Source organism: Pezoporus wallicus, unplaced genomic scaffold (genome assembly GCF_028554395.1).
Source record: "Pezoporus wallicus isolate ANWC-B61680 ecotype Strahan unplaced genomic scaffold, APGP_CSIRO_Pwel_v1 contig_14689, whole genome shotgun sequence".
Classification (NCBI taxonomy): Eukaryota; Metazoa; Chordata; class Aves; order Psittaciformes; family Psittacidae; genus Pezoporus; species Pezoporus wallicus.
The window spans coordinates 938,733-958,442 of record NW_026637698.1 but is presented as its reverse complement, the minus strand read 5'-3'; the positions used below and the strand labels follow the sequence as shown (position 1 = coordinate 958,442).

Genomic DNA, 19,710 nt, shown 5'->3' with positions numbered 1-19,710 from the left:
ACCACTGTCTTTAGCAAAGTAATTACACTTTTCATTCTGCAGATGGATGCAATGCACAGTGATGTTCTCAAGGGGAGGGGTAGGAGGGAAGTAAACTATAAGAGACAGTGACAAGAGCTGATTTCCTATTACTTTTCCTAAAGGCAAGAGGATTACAAGATTCACCTTCATATCTACCTTAGCAGGTGGAAATTAAACTGCTGCTTGAGACTGCTTTTCAGTTCTCCCTCAGGACAGGAGAATAGACTTCCATGTCTTGGCACATTACCAACCCCTGGGGCATACACACCCCATTTTGGAGACCACTATGACAGAACAGTGACCTACAGATCCCAACAAGATTAACTGGACTTCCCCTGCAGCATCACTTACGGTTGTGAGTGCGCTGTCTCATAGCGCTCGAAGGAGTGGGACAGATCATGCTTGTTGTTCATGTAACACTGTGTGCACAAGTCATAGTCAAAACACATTTTGCATTTCCACCTCATTCCCCGTATCCCACGCTTCTTGCAACAGTCACAGATGATGTTAGGGTGACGTACACCTAGGAGAACAAAAGATCCAGAGAAAACGGGCTGACCAGGCTCTTAAGAACTACATCAGCATGTTTTAAAGAAATAAAATCAAGCACTGAGCATTGAAGATGATGCAGCAACATAATATCAAGTGATGTGTAATATGAATTATCCATTTCCCAGCTTAATGGACTCTGATCCTAAAAGCCATGCCAGAATTCAACAGAATGACAGTCAGCAAAACCATAAGGCTCACAGATATAAAAGAGGAAAGAAAAGCCTTTGCATAGAGGCAAACAGGAATTTCATTGCATGAATTGGCTGAATGTACACTGCTGCTCAGCATCAACCCAAAGGCAGCTGTCAAAGGCTTAACATTCCAGCTAGCATGTGAGGCAGGCATATGCTAGAGGAGACGGGTTTACAGCACTAGTTTTGTGCTTCTTGTCTGTGCTATACTTACCTATTTGAGCATTATCATACAGAAGAAGGTCGTAAGCCCCTTGGAATCCAGTCCGATAGTTGGTTCTGTTGCCTTGATCCCACTGCACAACCACAGTCTTGTCTGGAGTGGTTGGGCTGCCTGTCCGACCAATCTCAACCACAGTCCCAACATTCCCTTCTCCGTTGTCCTGGTTGCCCCACTTCCAGTCCACTCCACGAACTACCCGCATCCCAACCTGCATGCTGGCATAGGGGTCCACGTCCATCGATCTGCACAGAGAGCCCTACAGTTCTTCCACGTAGAGGGTCCTGGAGACAGGCAGTATCATCAGCAACACAGTCAGCATCGCCAGCAGCATGGTCAGCACACCTAATAAGGTAACATAGAACTAAGTGATGCCGCTCAACACATCACATTTTCCCCACAATGACACGCCTACAGAAGAGGCCTGACCTGCTGAGCAGATAAATCTGTACTTTATCAAAACAGGGATCCTCACAGCTTTTGCAGATACACAAACCAGCAGACTTCCAAGGCACAGAAACATCTGTGTAACAGCCAGGAGACTTATTTCAGAGCACTGGGCATGAAAAAAGAGAACTGGGCAAGAAATCTTTACAGAACTCCAGTACCAGCCCTTGGTTTCAAACTCAGGAACATGTGCCCAGAGAAGCTGAGGCTGCCCCATCCCTGGCAGTGCTCAAGGCCAGGCTGGACCAGTGGAAGGTGTCCCTGCCCATGGCAGGGAGTTGGAACTGGATGAGCTTTAAGGTCCCTTCCAACCCAAACCAGTTCTGTGATTGTGTGCAACAGCTCCTAGGGACACAATGGCAACAGAAACAAAGGAGCACAGTACATAAGAGTTGAAAGAAATGACCAGGAAAACACCAGCAGCGTGATTTTAGCAATGAAGTCAATACCAGTCTACTTTTCAGGAAGACTCTTTATATGCATCGCACCACATGACACTGCAGTGTTGAATTTCACTTGCCCAGAAAGTTAGTTCTGGGTTTGATTTTGGGATACAAGAAGTTTTAAAGGTGCATATAAAAAAAAAATGTTTGTTCTCCAAAAGTAACAGCAGTTTTAAAGTGCCAATGTCAGAGAAACGTCAATTTTTGCTCCTATTTATCAATGGCAGGAACAGGGAAGTGGAATCGCTTACCTGCAATAAGCATTGCAGATTTTGTGCTGGGATCATTAAAAGCTTGGAGTAGCCTTTACAGCTGTTGCCATGACAAGTGATAAATGAAGTGATAAATGAATACCACATGCATGCAGCATGTCCACAACTTTGAATTAAATCAGAGTTTCAAAGCCTGGTTTACCTCTTTTACCAGAACCAGACACAGTGTGGCTTTCAGTATGTAGGACCAAGCTGCTGGTTTGACTTCTGGAAAAATATACTGCAGCACCCCTTTATTTTTGGGCACCCATAACATGAAGAATTTTCTGCACATTTGAAAGAAAGACTCAACAGAATGCCAAAGCTCAAACAGTAACGATTCCCAAGGTATAGCAAACTTCCCCAACTGCCCTGCCCCAGAGCAGGTTCAAACCAGGCTGACCAACCTGGTTTAGGTGACAAGCTAATAGGATGTGTACTCAGACCCAGCAACAGCAGCAGCTCTGTGCCATGTGATGTGTTTTTAGCACCACCACCTACCAATAAAGCAACTGAACCCACCGAGGCCTAAAAATAAGGATCTTTCTCCAGCCAAACATTCTCTTTTAAATGTATGGAGGAGTAACTGGATGCAAAATCAAGTTTCCAGCATGCAGAGAGAGCCTGATTTCTGTCCAGCTTTAGCATCTCTAGCTTCAGACTTTTCCTGCTACTCATCACTGCGACATCCAAACACCAGCCATATGAGAGCAACACCAAACCCAAATGTCCGTGTGAATTTCATGTCAGCTTCATTCTCATCATCACTAAAAATGCCTCAGGCAACGCTTTAATTTAGGCTTCCTTTGTGGAGGTGGATGTAAAATTGCCAAGTTTAAGGTGCACCAGTGTTTGCTGTCTTGATGAAAGTAAAAAGAAAGAATATCCTTCTTCGAAGGCACTGCAGAGCCTAAGGAGTTGTACCATCCCCTCTTCCTTCAGATCAGAGACTAATAAAATGGGCAATTTATTGCTTTAACTGAGAGGCAGAACTGCTTTTTAAAATGCTGCTATCAACCAGTCAAGACAAAGCCACCGCAGAGAAAGCAAATGCAAACGTCCAGCAATACAAAGGTACATTTTCCACCCAAGAAGGCACCAAATGCAGCCTGCATTTCCACCTAATACGCAGGAGCGACGCGTAACAAGAGCAAAGAACCATTCAACATCCTTACAGGATGAATTACAATGCTCATGCAGGCTGAACCTTGCCAGAGATCAGCGTTATTTACTTCCTAAGTGGGAATGTTTCACTCATTGAAGCAAACACTCCTCCCTCAATGTTTTCTGGGTCACAGAAAACTCTCCTGGAGAAGAGAGGTAGACTTGCCAGAAATGATTCACAGAGAAAATGTCAGTTTCCCATGGGATTTTAAAGTAACTAGGAACAAATAAACCATTATGACACCAGCATATTTCTGAATCCTGACCTAACATTTTGACCCCATCGACCGTGACAAAGGAAAGAACAGCCCAAGTGTAACCTAGGAGCCCATTCTTGGGAAATCCCAGTAATATTTAACTGGAACAAAGGGAACATACTTTAGTACCTTCAGTTCACCCGTTAATTGCAATAATTACTGCCATTTTCTGCCAACATTCAAACTGCTGCTGGTAGAAGGTGCTCTAGAGACAGCCAGGCATCTGGCTGGCAAGAGCCAAAGGTTGCTGCTGCACTGGATACACAGTAAACAGAACCAACCAGTGGTGCAAGCAGTGACAAAATCAGTGCATGTCATTTAGTTATCACATTATTTGAACAGTTCAATAAACAGAGGAAGATGCAGGTGATGATTTTTTTTTTTTTCAAGCAATGCTGTTTTTCTGTCTCTGAAAATGAGCTCTGCAACATCCAACAACTACCAAAGAGCTCACATTGTCTACTTACAGAAACACAGAACGGTTTGGGTTGGAAGGGACCTTAAAGCTCACCCAGTTCCAACCCCCTGCCATGGGGTTGCTAACCTTCCACTGGAGCAGGTTGCTCCAAGCCCCATCCAGCCTGGCCTTGAACACTGCCAGGGATTACTTCTTTCTTTCATCCTTTTACTCTTAGGTGGTTTTCCAAGGAATACAAAGCTCAGAGAGGCTACAAACCCCTAAAACTGATACAATTCAACCCTCTGGATGCAGCCCTGGTACATACCCAGCCTTACCCTTCACCTTTCTTTCTTCTCAGCAAACAGTAAGCTCCCAGGACAGCACAGCAGCAGACACACAAGTACTCTTACTAACAGGAGGCAGTGTCATTTCTCACAAGGAGACACCCAATTCCCACAAATACAGTCACTGTTAAGTGAAAACAGGCCAAAAAACCCAGCAAAGCACACAGTAAATAAACTTTTTTGACTTACCACCACACAAAGACCACTTTGTAGCTTTTGTACCCTCCTGGCTCCCAGGTGAGGCCAGGAGTTATCTTCACCTTTTATTGCTGCCTTCTGGAACTGCAATCCCAGAGGAGGCCCTGGCTGCCATCACACCTGAACTTGATGTACTCAACCTCCAGCTCCTGGTAGAGGCCCCATCTGGAGACTTTTGCCTATGCCCTGGCATTTTACCAACTCCAGTTCACATCAGTTCAATGCCAAGCTCTACCACTTGCAAATCTCTCTCCTTTTGCCTTTCTACACAGCCCAAAAGTCCTCCAGTGGAAGTTCATATTCTAATTCGCTCCCATTTCTTCTGAACCAAGTTTGTCTACTCCTCAACTCAGTCTCTTACTTTAAACTAGCTCCCCCACCACTCAAAACCCTTGCCTTCATAGCAGGCCTCTTAAGGAGCTCCGTGGTAATAGTGCCTTCTATTACCTATACAGAAACCCCTACTAAATGAGAAAAAATTAACACATGATAAAGGAGTTTTTTGCTCTCAGAGCAGTTGTTTCAGTAAATTATTAATTCACAAACACGGAGCTTTCGTATTACCTCATAACACAGCACTAGTACAAGCCCCGCTTCTTGATGTGGAAAAACACAGAGTCAGGTCCATCTAGTTGTTCATTGCTCTCCAGATCTCATTCCACAGCCCTTGCTCATAAAAAGAGCAGCACAAGTCAGATCAGCCACTGGGACTGAAAGTCTGCAAAGGTCCCACTCTCCAGCCTGGAGAAGGCAGTTTCCAAGCTCAATCTTTCATGGCTAAAACAAGAAAGGCTTAAGAGCCCAGCCCCACTGCAAAGCCACAGTGCTGAACTACAAACTCCTCATTCCCAGCACTAGCAGATCCTCTAGGGTACAGGACTGACACTATCTTAGCTACTCTGTGACAAACTTAACCACTAGAAATTAGACTAAACCCATGAAATCCTTGCTCCTCTCAGCCCACGGAAGGATTTGCAGGGCTGACTCAAGAGTTTAACATTCCACTGCAAAGCCACAAGGTCTCAATGATCCTTTGCTTCACTTTTTCTTGTGCTGTCAGGATTTCTGCTTAGTCTAAATTTTATGAGATGGCATCGCTGGCACAGAGCAGGAAAGAGCAGATGATGTTTCTGGGGCTTAAATATTGATAGCAGATAAATGAAGCCATTCTGCTGACAAATCACTCCCAGCAGCAAGAAAAATAGCAGTGGGGCAGCTGCCACTGTTAAAACCAATCAATCAAGAACAAGCCTGCATGGGGTTAAATCATTTCCATGCCCCAAACCTCACCTGCTCTCAGAGTATATTTAACTGTATTATATAAACAGAATAAAGCAGGTGATTAATATGCCTTTGCTCAGGGATTAATATCTTGTCATCTCAGCTTTGCTGTGTTAAGAGCCGGCACACATCCTGAAATACTGGGACAGAGAGTGAGCAAGTGCTAAAAATAACTAGCCAGGCACTAGGTGCCATTGAGTGCGTTTTACCTCTACAATCAACACTTGTCCTTTACAAATGCCAGCCCATTGATCTGTTTTGCCTGAACTGAATTTTACATTCAGCTCACACCGATTGTATTCTAGCACTGAGTTGTTATGGTGAGAGGGGAAGGCTGTGCCTTTCAAGTTGCAGACTCTCAGGGGCTATCATGCTGGTTTAGTATTTATTCTTTCACCTTGTTAAAGGCTGAAGGCCTCAGAACCTCCAGCAAATGTATTAATATTCAATACCATTAGATCTGTGCAAACCCTTCTGAGAAGCTTGACCCCACCATTCTGGTTCCCTAAAAAACGGCAGACAACCTCAGAATAGACCCTAAAGATGGAAGAAGTTAGAGAGAATTTACACACCTTAACATTTTTGGGTTCATAATGTGCAAGTAATCATCTGGACTGCAAGGAAGATGCACTAGGAAAAAAATGGCTCCATAGCCTAAGAAGGTCAGCATCCCATAATGCTTCCAAAGGTTGAGATGGTGTTTAAAAAACTCTGCAGGTTTATCTTCTATCTTCCTTGTTACAAGATTTAAATGTCTTCAGTTTAAGTACAAACACTGGAGATGAGTATGCTTTGTGGTTATACGCTAACACTGTGAAGTCCTCTCTACTTCTGAGGTTAAACACACAGAAAGTACTGCCTACCTCTAGATCCAGGGGCACCACAACTGAAATCTCAGCTAGAAGACACCTCTCCTTTATTTTGATCACAGATTGGATCCAGAAAACCCCACATCTTCAATATGGCTGAAGTCTCATGAAAAATACTAATCACAAAACTTCCTCCAGTTGGGTACGAAGGCATACAAAAAGCTTGTAGTCTTCTAAAGCTATCTAACCAGAGCTGAGCTGGCCTTGAACCTTCAATTCTCACCTTACTCAAACTACAACCACCTGTGATGACAACAGACACAGAAGAGAAAACCTGTTCCAAAAACCAAGAGCTCATCTGCATAGCCTCAATCCAAACTGGTTTTGTCACCAAGTTCTATAGACCAAAAAGGGATTTTTGTCAGCAGTGAGTAACAAAATAAGTTAAATAGAAAGTGACAGTATCAACCACATGATCTACCAGGAGCAAAGATGCAGCACAGTATTTTTAATGAATCAGCTCCATGCTAACTAATGGACTAATAAACCCATGAAATAAACTGGATTGCAGAGTAGGTCAATATTTGCTTTAAACCATACAAATGCAAACACAACCTTTGGAAAACACCACCAGTAAGCCAAAAACAAAGAGCTGTCACAGGCTTCCAACGACAAAGGCTCTGGTATACTACAGCATGCTGGGTTTCACTGGGACAGTGTTAATTTTCTTCATAGTAGCTTGTACAGTGCTCTGGTTTGGATCTGTGACCAAAGCAGTGTTGACTGTTGATAACACACTCATGTTTTAGCTATTGCTGAACAGTGCTCAATTTGACCCTTCCAGTTCTCCCTATGCCATGGGGTGGAAGTGAACAAGCAGCTGTGTGATACTTAGCTGCCCACCAGAGTTAACAACACACGGAAAGGTGGGATAATTTCTGTCAGGTCAGGGATACTGAAAATTCAGATTTACAAGTCAACATCAGTCAAGCCCTACAAAAGAACAAGTTCCTTGTACCACCTTCTACTGAATACAAGAGCTCCAGGCTTTAGATTGGCTAGATCAGCACTCATGTGCCCACTGCAGAATTAAGAGTAATTATAAGTGAAAGTTCACACTGGGCATGTGGTGGATCTTTCTCATTACATCCCACAAGATAATTGCTCATGATCCCAATGATATTTCCTTCTGGCTCTTGATGAACTGTGCTCTCTCCAGGAGGGAGAAAAACAGCTCCAGCCATTTGCTTTAATTGGACCTGACAGCTTGCAGATTGCTGCCTCAAGCCTTGAAAAGCTCAGCAGCTGGGACTGATGAGAATCCACTTTTTCCTCAACAGAGATTTCAGAGTTAAATTTACATTGCACTACAGTAAACACACACACACACACCCCCTGCCCCAAACCCACCAGGTGATGGTTTAAAAAAACCAAACCCAAATGATTATTTGTTAAGACTGAATTAAGGTCTTTTTCACTTTACATGGAAAAAATGGTATTTTCACTTTCTCATACCCTTCATGGAATACCCCTGTGGCATAAGGAAAGCAAACAGAAACTTGCTAACGCTGTGTTAAATTGTGCTCTTAGACAATGCTCTAATATACCTCTGAGGCCAGACCAGAGCTGGTGGTATTGAACCCTAAGTAAAGCTCAGGTCCACATCCCTCACACCAGCTTTCAAATCCTATTTACCACAAAAATCTGGGATAAATCAGTTAAAAGTTTAAAATCCTCCAATCTAGTTACACAATTGCCTTGTCTGTCTAGAAAGGCAGTAAGTTTCCCTGCAAGTCATTCCAAATCAGAAGACTAACATCACTGCAGGAGTGAAAAAAAATCAAGAGGAATTAACACTAATGTCCTGTTGGTAGGCATGTGGTTGGGGAAAACAGTACGGTGGTTCTGTGATAGGCTGTTCATAGGAACTCACACAACAGGATTATAAATCATCTGAGTTAGGAACACAACTTCCTTCAACTTTTCAAAATGAAAAGTAGCTACTTCAGACTCTGGCATAAAGCAAGCTAGAGCATAAAACCTGCTGAATCTCCTTGATAGGTCATCCTACCAACTTTCAGATTCCCCTTCAGGCTTTCAGAATGGTCAACACCACACTCCTGTCAGTTTCCAGCATGGAACTTACCCTTTCTGTGCTCTGAAAGCAGATCAAAAGGTTTAAGTCTAATCTAACCTGACATGCCTTTGGCTAGAGAGACATCAGCTATATAGGAGCAGAATGGAGCTCTGCTGTTGTTTTCCTCCCTGGTACTTAACGAAGGTTTGAGGGTCAGCATGCACACCAATTCACTTAGGAGTCTGTACATTCTAGAAGCACAGATGTTATCTTTCAGCTCTGGATAGCAAGTAGAAGGTATCAACCCATGATCCAGCATGCGTCCTTGCCTTTGTCTCCCTCTGAGCACACTATATTGCAACACCCTGGCCCCTCCATAAGTGCCCTTGATAAGCCATGAATCAGAATCCTTGAAAAACAATTGGGATTCAAATAGTCTGCTCCCAGGACTTTGCATTCTATTCCTGGATCCCTGGAAAACAGTAACCCCAAATGAAAGGGCATGATCAGCACAGTTGCAAGTGCTATGGTCACATTCAGTGTGACCCTGAATTCTGCCAGAGCCCAGGAGCAGTTCTGCATCAGAGATGATGAGCGAGGAGAACTGATTTGATGGGAACAGGCAGGCAGGGGCAACATGACCTAGGAGAGCTTAATTACCAAGTTGGAGAGAGCCTTCAACTTCAGAGAAACCATATGAAACCAAGCAGATGCGTGAGCAGCCAATACTAATGCTATACAAAGACGAGGCAAGAGATGATGAGCTCTGAATAGCCCATGGTGGTCATGTAGCCACACACTTGTTGATCAAAGTAGCCATGAATATACTCCTTTCCAAGTAAAAATGGAAGGAGACAGTTTCCACCTCCACACTTGCAGTATCTCCACAGTTCTTGCAATTTCCAAGACATTTGTCGAAGTGTTAGTGGTAAGAGGCTATGCATGGCCTCCCAATTCTCCCAAACAATCCCAGCAGTGGATCAGCTGCCACTGCCAACCAAAGCAGGAAAATAACAGGTTCTTTATACACTAATTGAGCACAGGATAGTCACAAAGCTTTAAACATGCACCCAAAATAAATATTAAAACACACGAAGCTACAAGCACTACCATAATAAGCAGAGAATTAACCAAATATCATACAGGTATGAAGGTTCTTCTCATGTCAGTGGCTCACAGAGGTATGCTGTACAAAGAGAAAGGGATGGGAAACATCTTTACCCTTCTGAAGCCTAAAAAGAGAGGAATGATTCAAGAAAACATGTCCTTCCACCACAGGAACAGACAGGAATAATATGGAAAACAGGCATAAGGTACTCAAGATACATCAGTGGTAGAGCTGGGAGTACATGAGTTACCTGACACCCAATCTACTGTCTTGTTAGTCGGCTGAGTTAAGGAGGAACTTCTTGAAGGGAACCATCATGCACCAAATGTAAGTTAGCTTCTCCAGACACAAACCTAGACACCTATAACTCATTTTCAGCTTTGCTTTCTGCTCTGGGCAAGAGCTTCCCCAGCTCTGCCAAGGCTACTGAAGCTTTCTTTTTCTGATTTCTATTATCAACATGACACACAACATCATTCCAATTGTAACAGTGTGGGTAATTTATGGTAACTGCATCCCTTGAGAATTCACTTGTCTTCATCCTGAAACCATAGATGAAAAATTCAACAGGTAATCAAGTATGGAGGAAAGACCGAAGGATGCACAACTGCGTTGTTCTTCATAGGAAGCAGGTTTAAGAAACCAAGGACATGGCAAACAGATGATAAATACAAACTGTATCCCATTTGAGCCAAATAAACTCTTCCTATAGCAACAGAGAAGTGCAGAGGATGTAATGAGGCGCTTAGCCAAAAAAAGAGAGGGTTGAGTAGCAAAGCCAAGCCCAAGTGACCTCCATGAAGGTGAGCCAGAGCTCCCTTGCTTCGAACTGCGTCAGAAATTAGGATTTGCTATGTTGAGGAAGTAACCTCTGGAGTTGAGTGTCTGAAGGGAAATCAGAACAAGCGTGCACACTGCTTCCAGTGTGGCTGTACCACCCGCTCTAGGTTTAAGTCTGCCCCTTGTTTGACTGATTCTCAGTTCACAAAGATTGCTCTTGCACAGAAACACAGGAGAGAGAAAGCTGCATGTGCTTCAGTTCCCACTGGACCTGAGCACACGCTCCAGTGATACAAAATGCCTGGCAGGAATCACTGCCAATGTTTCAGCACTCAGCTCTCACCTTAGAACGCAAGGACTGACCTGCAGTACCTGTTCCAGAACAGGAAGACAGAATCCGTGTTTACACCCTCCTGGGCACCCAGCACTCGCCATCCAGAAGAAAAGAACAAAACTGGAGCAGGACCAAGCAGACTCACCCTATTACAGCCTCAACCATGGCACCGAGAAAACCGGCCACTTCCAGCAGACTTACAGCTTAGCCCAAGGGAGGAAAAGGATAAAAGCCAGGCACTTACCTGACAGATATGAAGGAGAACGAATTTCGGACAACCCTTCACAAAGCCACTGTCCTTAGCCAAGGGCTCTGTTTGCTTCCTCCCCTCATTCATCCTCAGCACAGACCCGCTACAGTGGCCTAGGGAGAAAGGAAACACAAGCAGCGGCCCAGGTGAGCACCGCGGCTGCAGCCCACGGCCACCGGCTCCTTCCCTCCTCAAGCCCTCCGCCGGACGAAGACACGAACCCGGCACCAGACCCCACAGCCGCGGCTGCTCCGGCCCGGCCGCAGGCGCTTCCCCACCGCCGCCGGCAGCAGCAGCAGCAGCAGCAGCAGCAGCAGCAGCAGCGTCGGGGCCGCCCTTCTCCTTCCCCCCACGGCCCCGGGGGTATCGAACACCCCGGGCCCGGCGAAACCGCGACGCCCAGAGCCCCACCAAAGGGGCCGACAGACCCTCCGCTGCCGCCCGGGCCCTGAGGCGGCCCCGCGCCCGCTGAGGCGGCCCGGCCCGCGCTGCCGCTGCCCTGCCCCAGCCCGGCCCCACTCACGCCCGAGGCGCCCCCGCTTACCCCCGGGGAAGCGGCCGAGGAGCCGGGCCGCGGCCGCCCGGCGCCCGCGGGTGGTGCAGCGGCTCCGCTCGACCCCGCTCCCCCGGGGCCGCCCGCGCGCGCCCCGCCCAGGCCTCCCGCAGCCCGGTGACAGCGGCGGGGCACGCTGGGAGACGTAGTCCTGGGCCTGCCCCGCTCCCCGCCCGCGGGGCGCCGCCGACTACAACTCCCGGGAGGCCCCAGCGGCGCGGCCCCGGCCCTGCCGTGCCCCGGCCCCGGTCGGGCTGTGCGCGGGGTCCCTGCCGCGGCTGCCGCACTCGTGGTGCCGAGGGGGATGAACGTTTGGGAGCGGTGCTCAGCGTGAGGGTGCTGAGGCGCTGGCACAGGGTGCCCAGAGAAGCTGTGGCTGCCCCATCCCTGGCAGTGCTCAAGGCCAGGTTGGACACAGGGGCTTGGAGCAAGCTGCTCCAGTGGAAGGGGTCCCTGCCTGTGGCAGGGGTTGGAGCTGGAGGAGCTTTAAGGTCCCTTCCAACCCAAACCATTCCATGGTTGATTCCTATTTCTTCTGTGCCGTTGAAAGCTGCTGGAATGAATGCACTCCTTTTTAAACACTCGAGTGTTCTATTTTTGAGGTGATCTTAGGATAATGTAGGGAGTTTCAGGAATGCACTGTAACTCCCTGCAAGGTGCCGTGTGTCTTTGCTCAGCAGGTAGACAGGAGGGCTTTGAAAGCCTCTGCAGGGTAAGGTCATAGCTCGGGTATTGCCTGCATGGGATTATTGGTGTGCAAATCTAACAGCATAAGGCAATACTGCTTTTATAATGAGTTTCTCCCCAGCGAGGCAGAGGCAGGTTAGGAGTTTGTATCACTGTTCATGTGGCTCTGCTGTGTCTGGAAGGACACACTCTGCTGACTTTACCTTTGCTGAGGTCAGAGACACCTAAACCACGCTTATTACCCTTGCCTGGTCCATTCTGTTGCTCCGTGGCACATCAAGCGTGGCCCTGTTGAAGCTGAAGGACTGGAATTTTGGTTTACATGGAGTCTTTGCTAATGTAGACTGGCGAGGCAGAGCAAGGCTTAAAAGTGGCCTGTGTTGATAGCGAAGAACAGCGTTCACAGCAGCGAAATTGAGTAATGTGTTTATGGCAAGCCCCGGCAGCCTCAGAGTGCTAAGGCAACAGCACAGGACTTGCCAGCGTAAGACCCTGCGCTCACAAGGCAGCAAGGTCATACAAACCTCCCATGCCATCCCTGTTCCCACTGTCCCTTCGGGAATACTCTCCAGAGCCCTAGAGGAGGAAACAAAGACACCAAGCAGCAGAGTTGCCAAGGGCTTATGAAGGCTGAAGAGAGCAAAATTCTGCTTGCACTCCCCATAACTTTTATCCGTACAGGGTACAGAGGATGTGTCCAAAACCACGTTTGTCGTTGTCACTTGATAAAAGCCAAATTGAACGACTCCATGCCCCTTGTCCTCTGTGTTGCACAAAAGCGATGTTGGCCAAACCACTCACACACACGCATCAGAGGGACTGGGAAAACATGGATGTGAAATGAGTGAACTGAATGCGCCCTGGTCCTGACCAGACCTGCAGTGCGTTTTACCCTTTGGCCAGAAGGTGGAGAATGAGCACTGTGAAGTGTTTGGGAACGTGGTAAGCGGATCGAAGCAGGCACTGATGCTTCCCCCTCTGCTTGCTTTTTGCCAGGCAGATTTATATGTTGGCATAAACATAGAAATACATTGGAGCCAGGGGAGTCCAGCCAACATGACTGTCTGAAAAGAGCCATTCACATTTAAAGTAGCTTCTGTTGTGCTCACTCAATAAATACCAAGATAACTTAGGCCTTACTTTTGCCAGTGCTTGTAAACGTGAACTTGCGTGCCCAGACCAAGTCATACAGCATCAGCAGCTGAGTCCATGGCCAACGTAAAAACTTCACTGTGATTATTCTGATGGGATTTTGCCTGTGTTTGAATGGAACCGCTTTGGGGAGGTGGTATTTTGGTTGTACTGAAGACCAAAGGCACTGCAAACGGCAGACTTCTCCGGTGTGTAAATAAGTGTGAGCTCCAATGAATCTTTTCTTGTGGGAAAACCTTTGTGACAAGGGATGAGCCATGCAGGGATGTATAACCCAAAGGCAGCCTGCGAGATGTAAGGAGTTTTCCTTTTGAGGCTTACAACTGCAAGGCAGATGTAGGAAGTGCTGCATCTTAGAGAAGGGAGGACTTGAGAGTCCTAGAGAAGTGCCCTCATGCACAAGGCTGATACTGAGCAGAAAGAAAGAACCTGGTTTGTGTGCTTAGGGGGTACACCAAGAAGTAATGGGTCAAAATACAGCGATGAAAACTGAGGTTGGATGCTAGGAGAAGCAGGTTGTCCAAAACGTGTCTTTAGGTGATGGACAGATGGACACCTTCCCCAACAACTCTGTCCTGCAGTGCCTGTTTTGCATGCTTAATACAGGAATTTGTGTGTGGAAAGACTGTTTCCGAGGATTCTCTCCCTAAAAGCAAAGCCTGGAAGTAGCTTTCCCTGGCTCACACACTGCAGATGTGCACTGATGTTACAGTTACACCTTGTGGCACTGCCTTCAGACGCTATGACCTGGATACAACAGAAGGGATACGTGTGGCTTCCACTTTTTAGGGAAAACTGAACAGTATTTCCAGCTCAGCTGAGTCTCAGAACAAGCAGAAAGTGACCTACATCCAATACCCAGCTTTGGGAATTACCTTTGAGGAAGTTCAGTTCCATATCTAGGTCTCCTCTGAAGCAAATGGAATCACAGGCTAATAGAATCCAAACCCGAGGGAATTCCTTTTTCTTCCTTTCCAACAATTTTTAGCACTGAAAAACAACTATCCTGGTTTTTAAATCCACATTTCTTGTTAGAAAAATGTATGATTCCAAGGTAAAGGAAACCTTGAATCCTTCAGATTATAACAACTGAAGTGTTCCCTCATGTCTTGAGCCATTGGGCTTTCAGGAGCTGCTCTGAACAACAGGAGATGTGAAATAAGCCAGGGGTTGTGGCAAAGATGCTGTGACAGTTATCTAAGAGATGTATACATTAAAAAGCCTGCATCTGGGGGCACCATCTGCATCCGATAAACATGAAAGCAAATATTTAACTGATAAATAATAGCAAAGCACGAGTCCAGCTTTGTGTGATTCACAGTGGTGTGAGCCTGGTCACTTTGGAGTTCAGTGGAGTCTTTCCCCTGAGCCATTCGTGTGTGCCTGCACAGGCTCCTGAGTCACTCAGCTGCCAGTCCCTTGCCATCTTGCTCTTTGCAGTGTGATACAAAGTACTGGTGACAGCTTGGATCTTCATCCATCAATCGGAGATCTCAGGGGGAGCTTTAAAACACTTGCTAACAAACTTTGGCAAAGCATCTGCGGGATGGAGCCTGCCATCAATAAGGCAAATGGCAAATAAATACACTGGTGGCATGTATTCAGCCTGGGGGCTGCCAGAGGTGTCCAGAGGAGCACTGCTTTCTGCTTCTGAAGCAACCTCTTGTCTTGGTTTCATCTGTAAAATGAGATGAGTGGGATCTACCCTCTCATCCCATTCACTTCTGAGGGACTGAATAGAGTAGAGGATTCTAATAGCGCCGCCCATAGGGAGCAATGGGACAGTAAACAGGCACAAAGCAACCTCAGCCTTTCAGTCGTCAAACAAAGGCCTTTTGGAAGTTGAAGTTTAAGGATCTTTGCAAACACTGGCTCCTGCAGCAAATGGAAGCCCAGAGCACGAAACCCCGTCCTCCGCAGGGAGCTTGATCAGCAGGGGCAGTACATCCTTGCTGTAGGACTGCCTGACTTTCCAAGGCTGTTGAGGAAGGAGACCTTGTAACGCTGAACATTTGCCACTTCTCTCTTTTTCCTACCAGAAGAGTCCATTCTCCTCTTCCAGCTGTGCATGGGGGGCAGCTGGTACCCAGGCTGGGTTGCCATTGCCTTACAGGTATCTCTCTTCCCTATCCATATGCCATATATGAAGCCTGGTGGGAGAATGCGAGATGCTGCAGTGAACCTTTGTGCTGAACTGGAGGTAGAGAGGCTGTGCCAGTGGGAGCCAGAGAGCAGGCAAATAAAGAGGGAAAATGGAAGTAACTGGCAGAGTTGCAGAGATAAAAGCTTAAATATCAACATAATTGTCCTGTGCTATTCTCCTTGGGGTGTTCGACAGTGCACTGTAGAATGAAGTCAAACAGGCAGTGCGCTAACCATCATTCTGTCATCATCTGGAGAAGAGAGGCTTGAATTGCTTTGCCCTAAAGGGGCTTTTTTTCTTGTCTAAATCCTATAAAGAGGGCCAGGAGAGTCACTTTCTATGAGGCTTCTTGATTAGTGTTATGTAAGAAACAGAGTTTATGCTCCTTGAGGTTGGGTTTTGCAGGCAGTGCTGGCTGGAACAGGCATTTTTGTGCAAGAGCTGAGTGCCTATGTGCCAAATTGGCTGCTTGTGCTCACAGGCACAGCAGCTAGGAGAGTACCAGGCACTTCTGCAGGCTTTCTGTACAAATGGGGGCTCTGGTATGTGTGCAGGGGGGCAAATGAACAATAGTACTTTTAGACTTCTGGGCTGGTCAGGCATGTGGAGCTGGAAATGGAGGCAGGTAACAGTCTTTTGTGTTTAAAGGTCTTTCTGTAATTAACTTAGTGTCAACTTGATCGTTGGCCATGCAGAGGCTTTTTGACAGGTTAATATAGAACAGGAGCTGATTTCCATCTTTATAGCTCTGGGTTGTTCTCCCTGTTGAATTCTTACTATTAAATATATCCATTCCACGCTAGCTGGAATACCTGGAAGGAGGATGCTGAGGGCAACTACCTTAGAAGAATTCCCAGGTAGCCAATCTGAGTGGTAGATGAGATACTCACGTCACTGTTCTGCAAACAGATGTGGACCTCAGAATCAATAGAGCATCTCTCTGGCAAAGCCATTTAGATTATGTTCCCATTATCTCTGTGCAGGAGTAGTGGGACATTGACTGAAATTTGCAAAACCAAAGACATGATTCGGGAAAATCTATTGCGTTTTAAATCAACAATTTGGAGAATCTCAGCCTAAATCTGTATCCTGGCTGCTGATGGTCACAGCGAAGAGACAGTGGCAAAGCAGAGACGATGTAAGCTCTTGGCTTATGGGGGTATTAAAAACCAGATTGAAATCTCCCTGGCTGACACCCAGTGTGCAGGGATGCCAGATTAAGTTCCTCATAAATGATCTTTCCAGCTTGACACTCAGAATGCAGCATGGACATCTGGATAGCATAAAACCAAACTTAAAGTAAAACAAAAAAGCCCTGTGTCCCCACTGATTCCAAGAGAATGCTTGTGCAGGCATAAAAGCATCCCCTGGAAAAACACTGCAGCGTAGAAGTAGTAGAAGAATCCACATCTCTCATCCCAAAATGCTGCATGGGGCAGATAACCCCTGTGGCACAAAGCATTTGGAGTTGGAATTGAAGAGAGCTGCCACCTATGGCCAGTTTGTTCAGCTCAGGGCACTTCCCTGTATCCTCCTTAAGATACTTGTGCCTAGGGGTTGTGGACCTTTAGAGATGTGGGATGTGATTTGCTCAAGGAAGTACCCTCTGAGCTGGCTGATGTGACAACCCCTTCCCAGAAAGAATGCGTGGTTAAAGGAGAAACTTGCACAAGTGAATAGCAGGGAAATACCCAAACCAGGCCTTGCCAAATCAGCAGGATGCCCCCTTTTCTTCTGGGGCATAGAAATCCTTGGCAAAGAGAACTTCTGACCTGTCCCAGGCAGATATAGCTTAAAGACATGGTCATGAAGTATTGATACTGAAGTATTGAATACAAATTAGGCACAATAAAAATGAACTCTCTGAATATGGGGTTTGTGCCATGGGTCTCAGAACAGACTTTAGTGGTGGGCCCCTTATATTGTTTTGATGTGGAAGGCCAGGACCAAAGTGGAGGGGTTTATCCCTGACTGCAGGGGAAGTGGGATCAGCTCTGTTTCCTGGGATCTCACTAGCAGGCCACATAACAGAAATCCTGGCAAAGCATGAGCAAGAAGCAAACCCTTTGGCTCTTTGCTGGGGCTGTGCTGTTCATCTGGCCCTAGATCTGGTGCAGAAGTATGGAGCTAAAGCTATAACTGAGTTTATTACAGCATAGAAAAGTGCTAGATTGCAGAATCTTTGTCAATCAAATCTCTCTCAGATAGATAGGCATACCCTAATGCAGGATTTTAACCTTGTCCAGAGTCAAAACCACAGAAATTCCCAGTATTTCTCAGGCAGGAACCAGCACATGAGGAAGTAATTAATGAGAGCAGGAGGGGAAAAAAGAATGTCCTGAATAGAGGCAAAACAGACTCAGAGTCCTCATCCCACAGGCTGCCTCCTCAGTCCTCGAGATGCAGACAAAAGACATTCCAGCTCCTGACAAACAGCTTGGAAAGATGCTGAAGCATCCAGCAATCCCCCAGGACATTTAGGTAAAGAAACAGTCGGTCAGTGAGGCCGATGCAGTGTTTGTGTCTGTAGGTGGAGTGTCTCTTAAACTGAGGATATGGGAATCAGCAACAAGATTATCCCTGTCTTACATGCAGTGGATCCACGGCAGACACAGGCTGCATGCAGCATCCCTTTAGTGTTATTCTGGCTTTCAGAAAGAGCAAAGCAGGGAGTCTGGAATAATCAGTTAATTCATTAAGGAAAATCTATAATGATTTCTGGAAGCTGTACTCGGAGCCAGGACCGGTGGCCAAATCACCCGGTTTCCAGTAGGCTGAGTCTCCCCCTTGTTCTGGCAGACATCTCAAACAACATACCCAATCCACTTAAAAGGCTTGGGTTAAAACCCCCACCATAAAAACCTGAGTTACTTTGGATCCTTACAGGAATGCTGTGCCTCAGTTTTCCCATCAGAAAACGAGGGGGACAGGAACGCCATTCAGCTGTTTCCCAGCAGTACTGTGCAGCTGATTGGATTAACATTTATAAAGCCATGCATGATTCTTGGAGGGGAATTGCTGCTGAAGAATTAATTGTTATGATTTTTGCTTGCTCCCCAGATGCTTGAAATACAGAACTTGGCAGAATTCCGGAGGAAGTATCTCTGTGAGCACAGATAAGAGATGAGCCAACCTGACAGCCAGGCTGCTGGTGCAGGCAAGATTCATTACAGATCTGGGATTCTTCCGTAGTAGATCTGAGCTCAGAGCATGAGCAGGGCTCCGGAAAGCTTTGTCTGTCCCATGAAGTATAAAATGATAGAATGGTTTGGGTGGGAAGGGACCTGTAAAGCTCATCCAGCTCCAAGCCCCTGCAATGAGCAGGGACATCTTCCACTAGACCAGGTTGCTGAGAGCCTTGCTCAACCTGGCCTTGAACACTGCCAGGGATGGGAAAGTAGAACGAAGAGCTTTAAACTGGCTTAGATTAGATTTTAGGAAGAAATACTTTACTATGAGGGTGCTGAGGAGCTGGCACAGGGTGCCCAGAGGAGCTGTGGCTGCCCCATCCCTGGCAGTGTTCAAGGCCAGGTTGGACACAGGGGCTTGGAGCAAGCTGCTCCAGTGGAAGGGGTCCCTGCCCGTGGCAGGGGTTGGAGCTGGATGAACCTGAAGGTCCCTTGAAGACGTCCTTGTTAATGTCCCCATTTGTTACCGCAGGTGTCCCCAGCAGCAGCAGGTGCCAGCAGCGGGTTTGTCCGCTGCTCTGGAGAAGGGAGGGGAAAACAAACACGTGGGAGAGCCTGGGGGGGGGGGGGGCTCCGCTCTACCGGCGGGGACACGGGCCGGTGCGGCGGGGGCAGCGCAGGGCGGTGGGTCCGGCATCCCCGTCCGCTTCCCGGGGCGCTGCGGGTTGGGTACCCCGGGCACTGCTCCCCATCCGCCGGTAGCGGGTCCCCTCGGGGGCTCCCCCTCGGTCCCGCCGGATGCCGCCGCCGCCGGTTTCCTGGCCCGTCTCTGGGCCCCGGTGCCGCCGCTTCCTCCCGGAGCTGCCGGCGGGGGGAGGCCGCGGGGAGGGGGCCGAAGCGCTCCTTATCCCGATGGGTTA

At 47.2% G+C, this 19,710-nt stretch overlaps 1 protein-coding gene across 2 annotated transcripts in view; it reads right to left on the bottom strand.

Moving 5' to 3' along the window:
- The window catches only part of MIB2 (MIB E3 ubiquitin protein ligase 2), a 36,712-nt gene extending 24,917 nt beyond the window's left edge, over window positions 1–11,795 (bottom strand). The window contains exons 1-4 of one of the 2 annotated variants that reach the window (XM_057407288.1): window positions 11,672–11,795; window positions 11,122–11,240; window positions 979–1,329; window positions 373–544 (exon numbers count right to left, since the gene is read on the bottom strand). In XM_057407288.1, the coding sequence (XP_057263271.1) occupies window positions 373–544; window positions 979–1,225 (419 nt within the window). In that variant the 5' untranslated portion in view covers window positions 1,226–1,329; window positions 11,122–11,240; window positions 11,672–11,795. The remainder of the gene's footprint in view (window positions 1–372; window positions 545–978; window positions 1,330–11,121; window positions 11,241–11,671) is intronic. The other variant, XM_057407290.1, reaches the window with a different exon arrangement.
- Window positions 11,796–19,710: the final 7,915 nt, after the last annotated feature.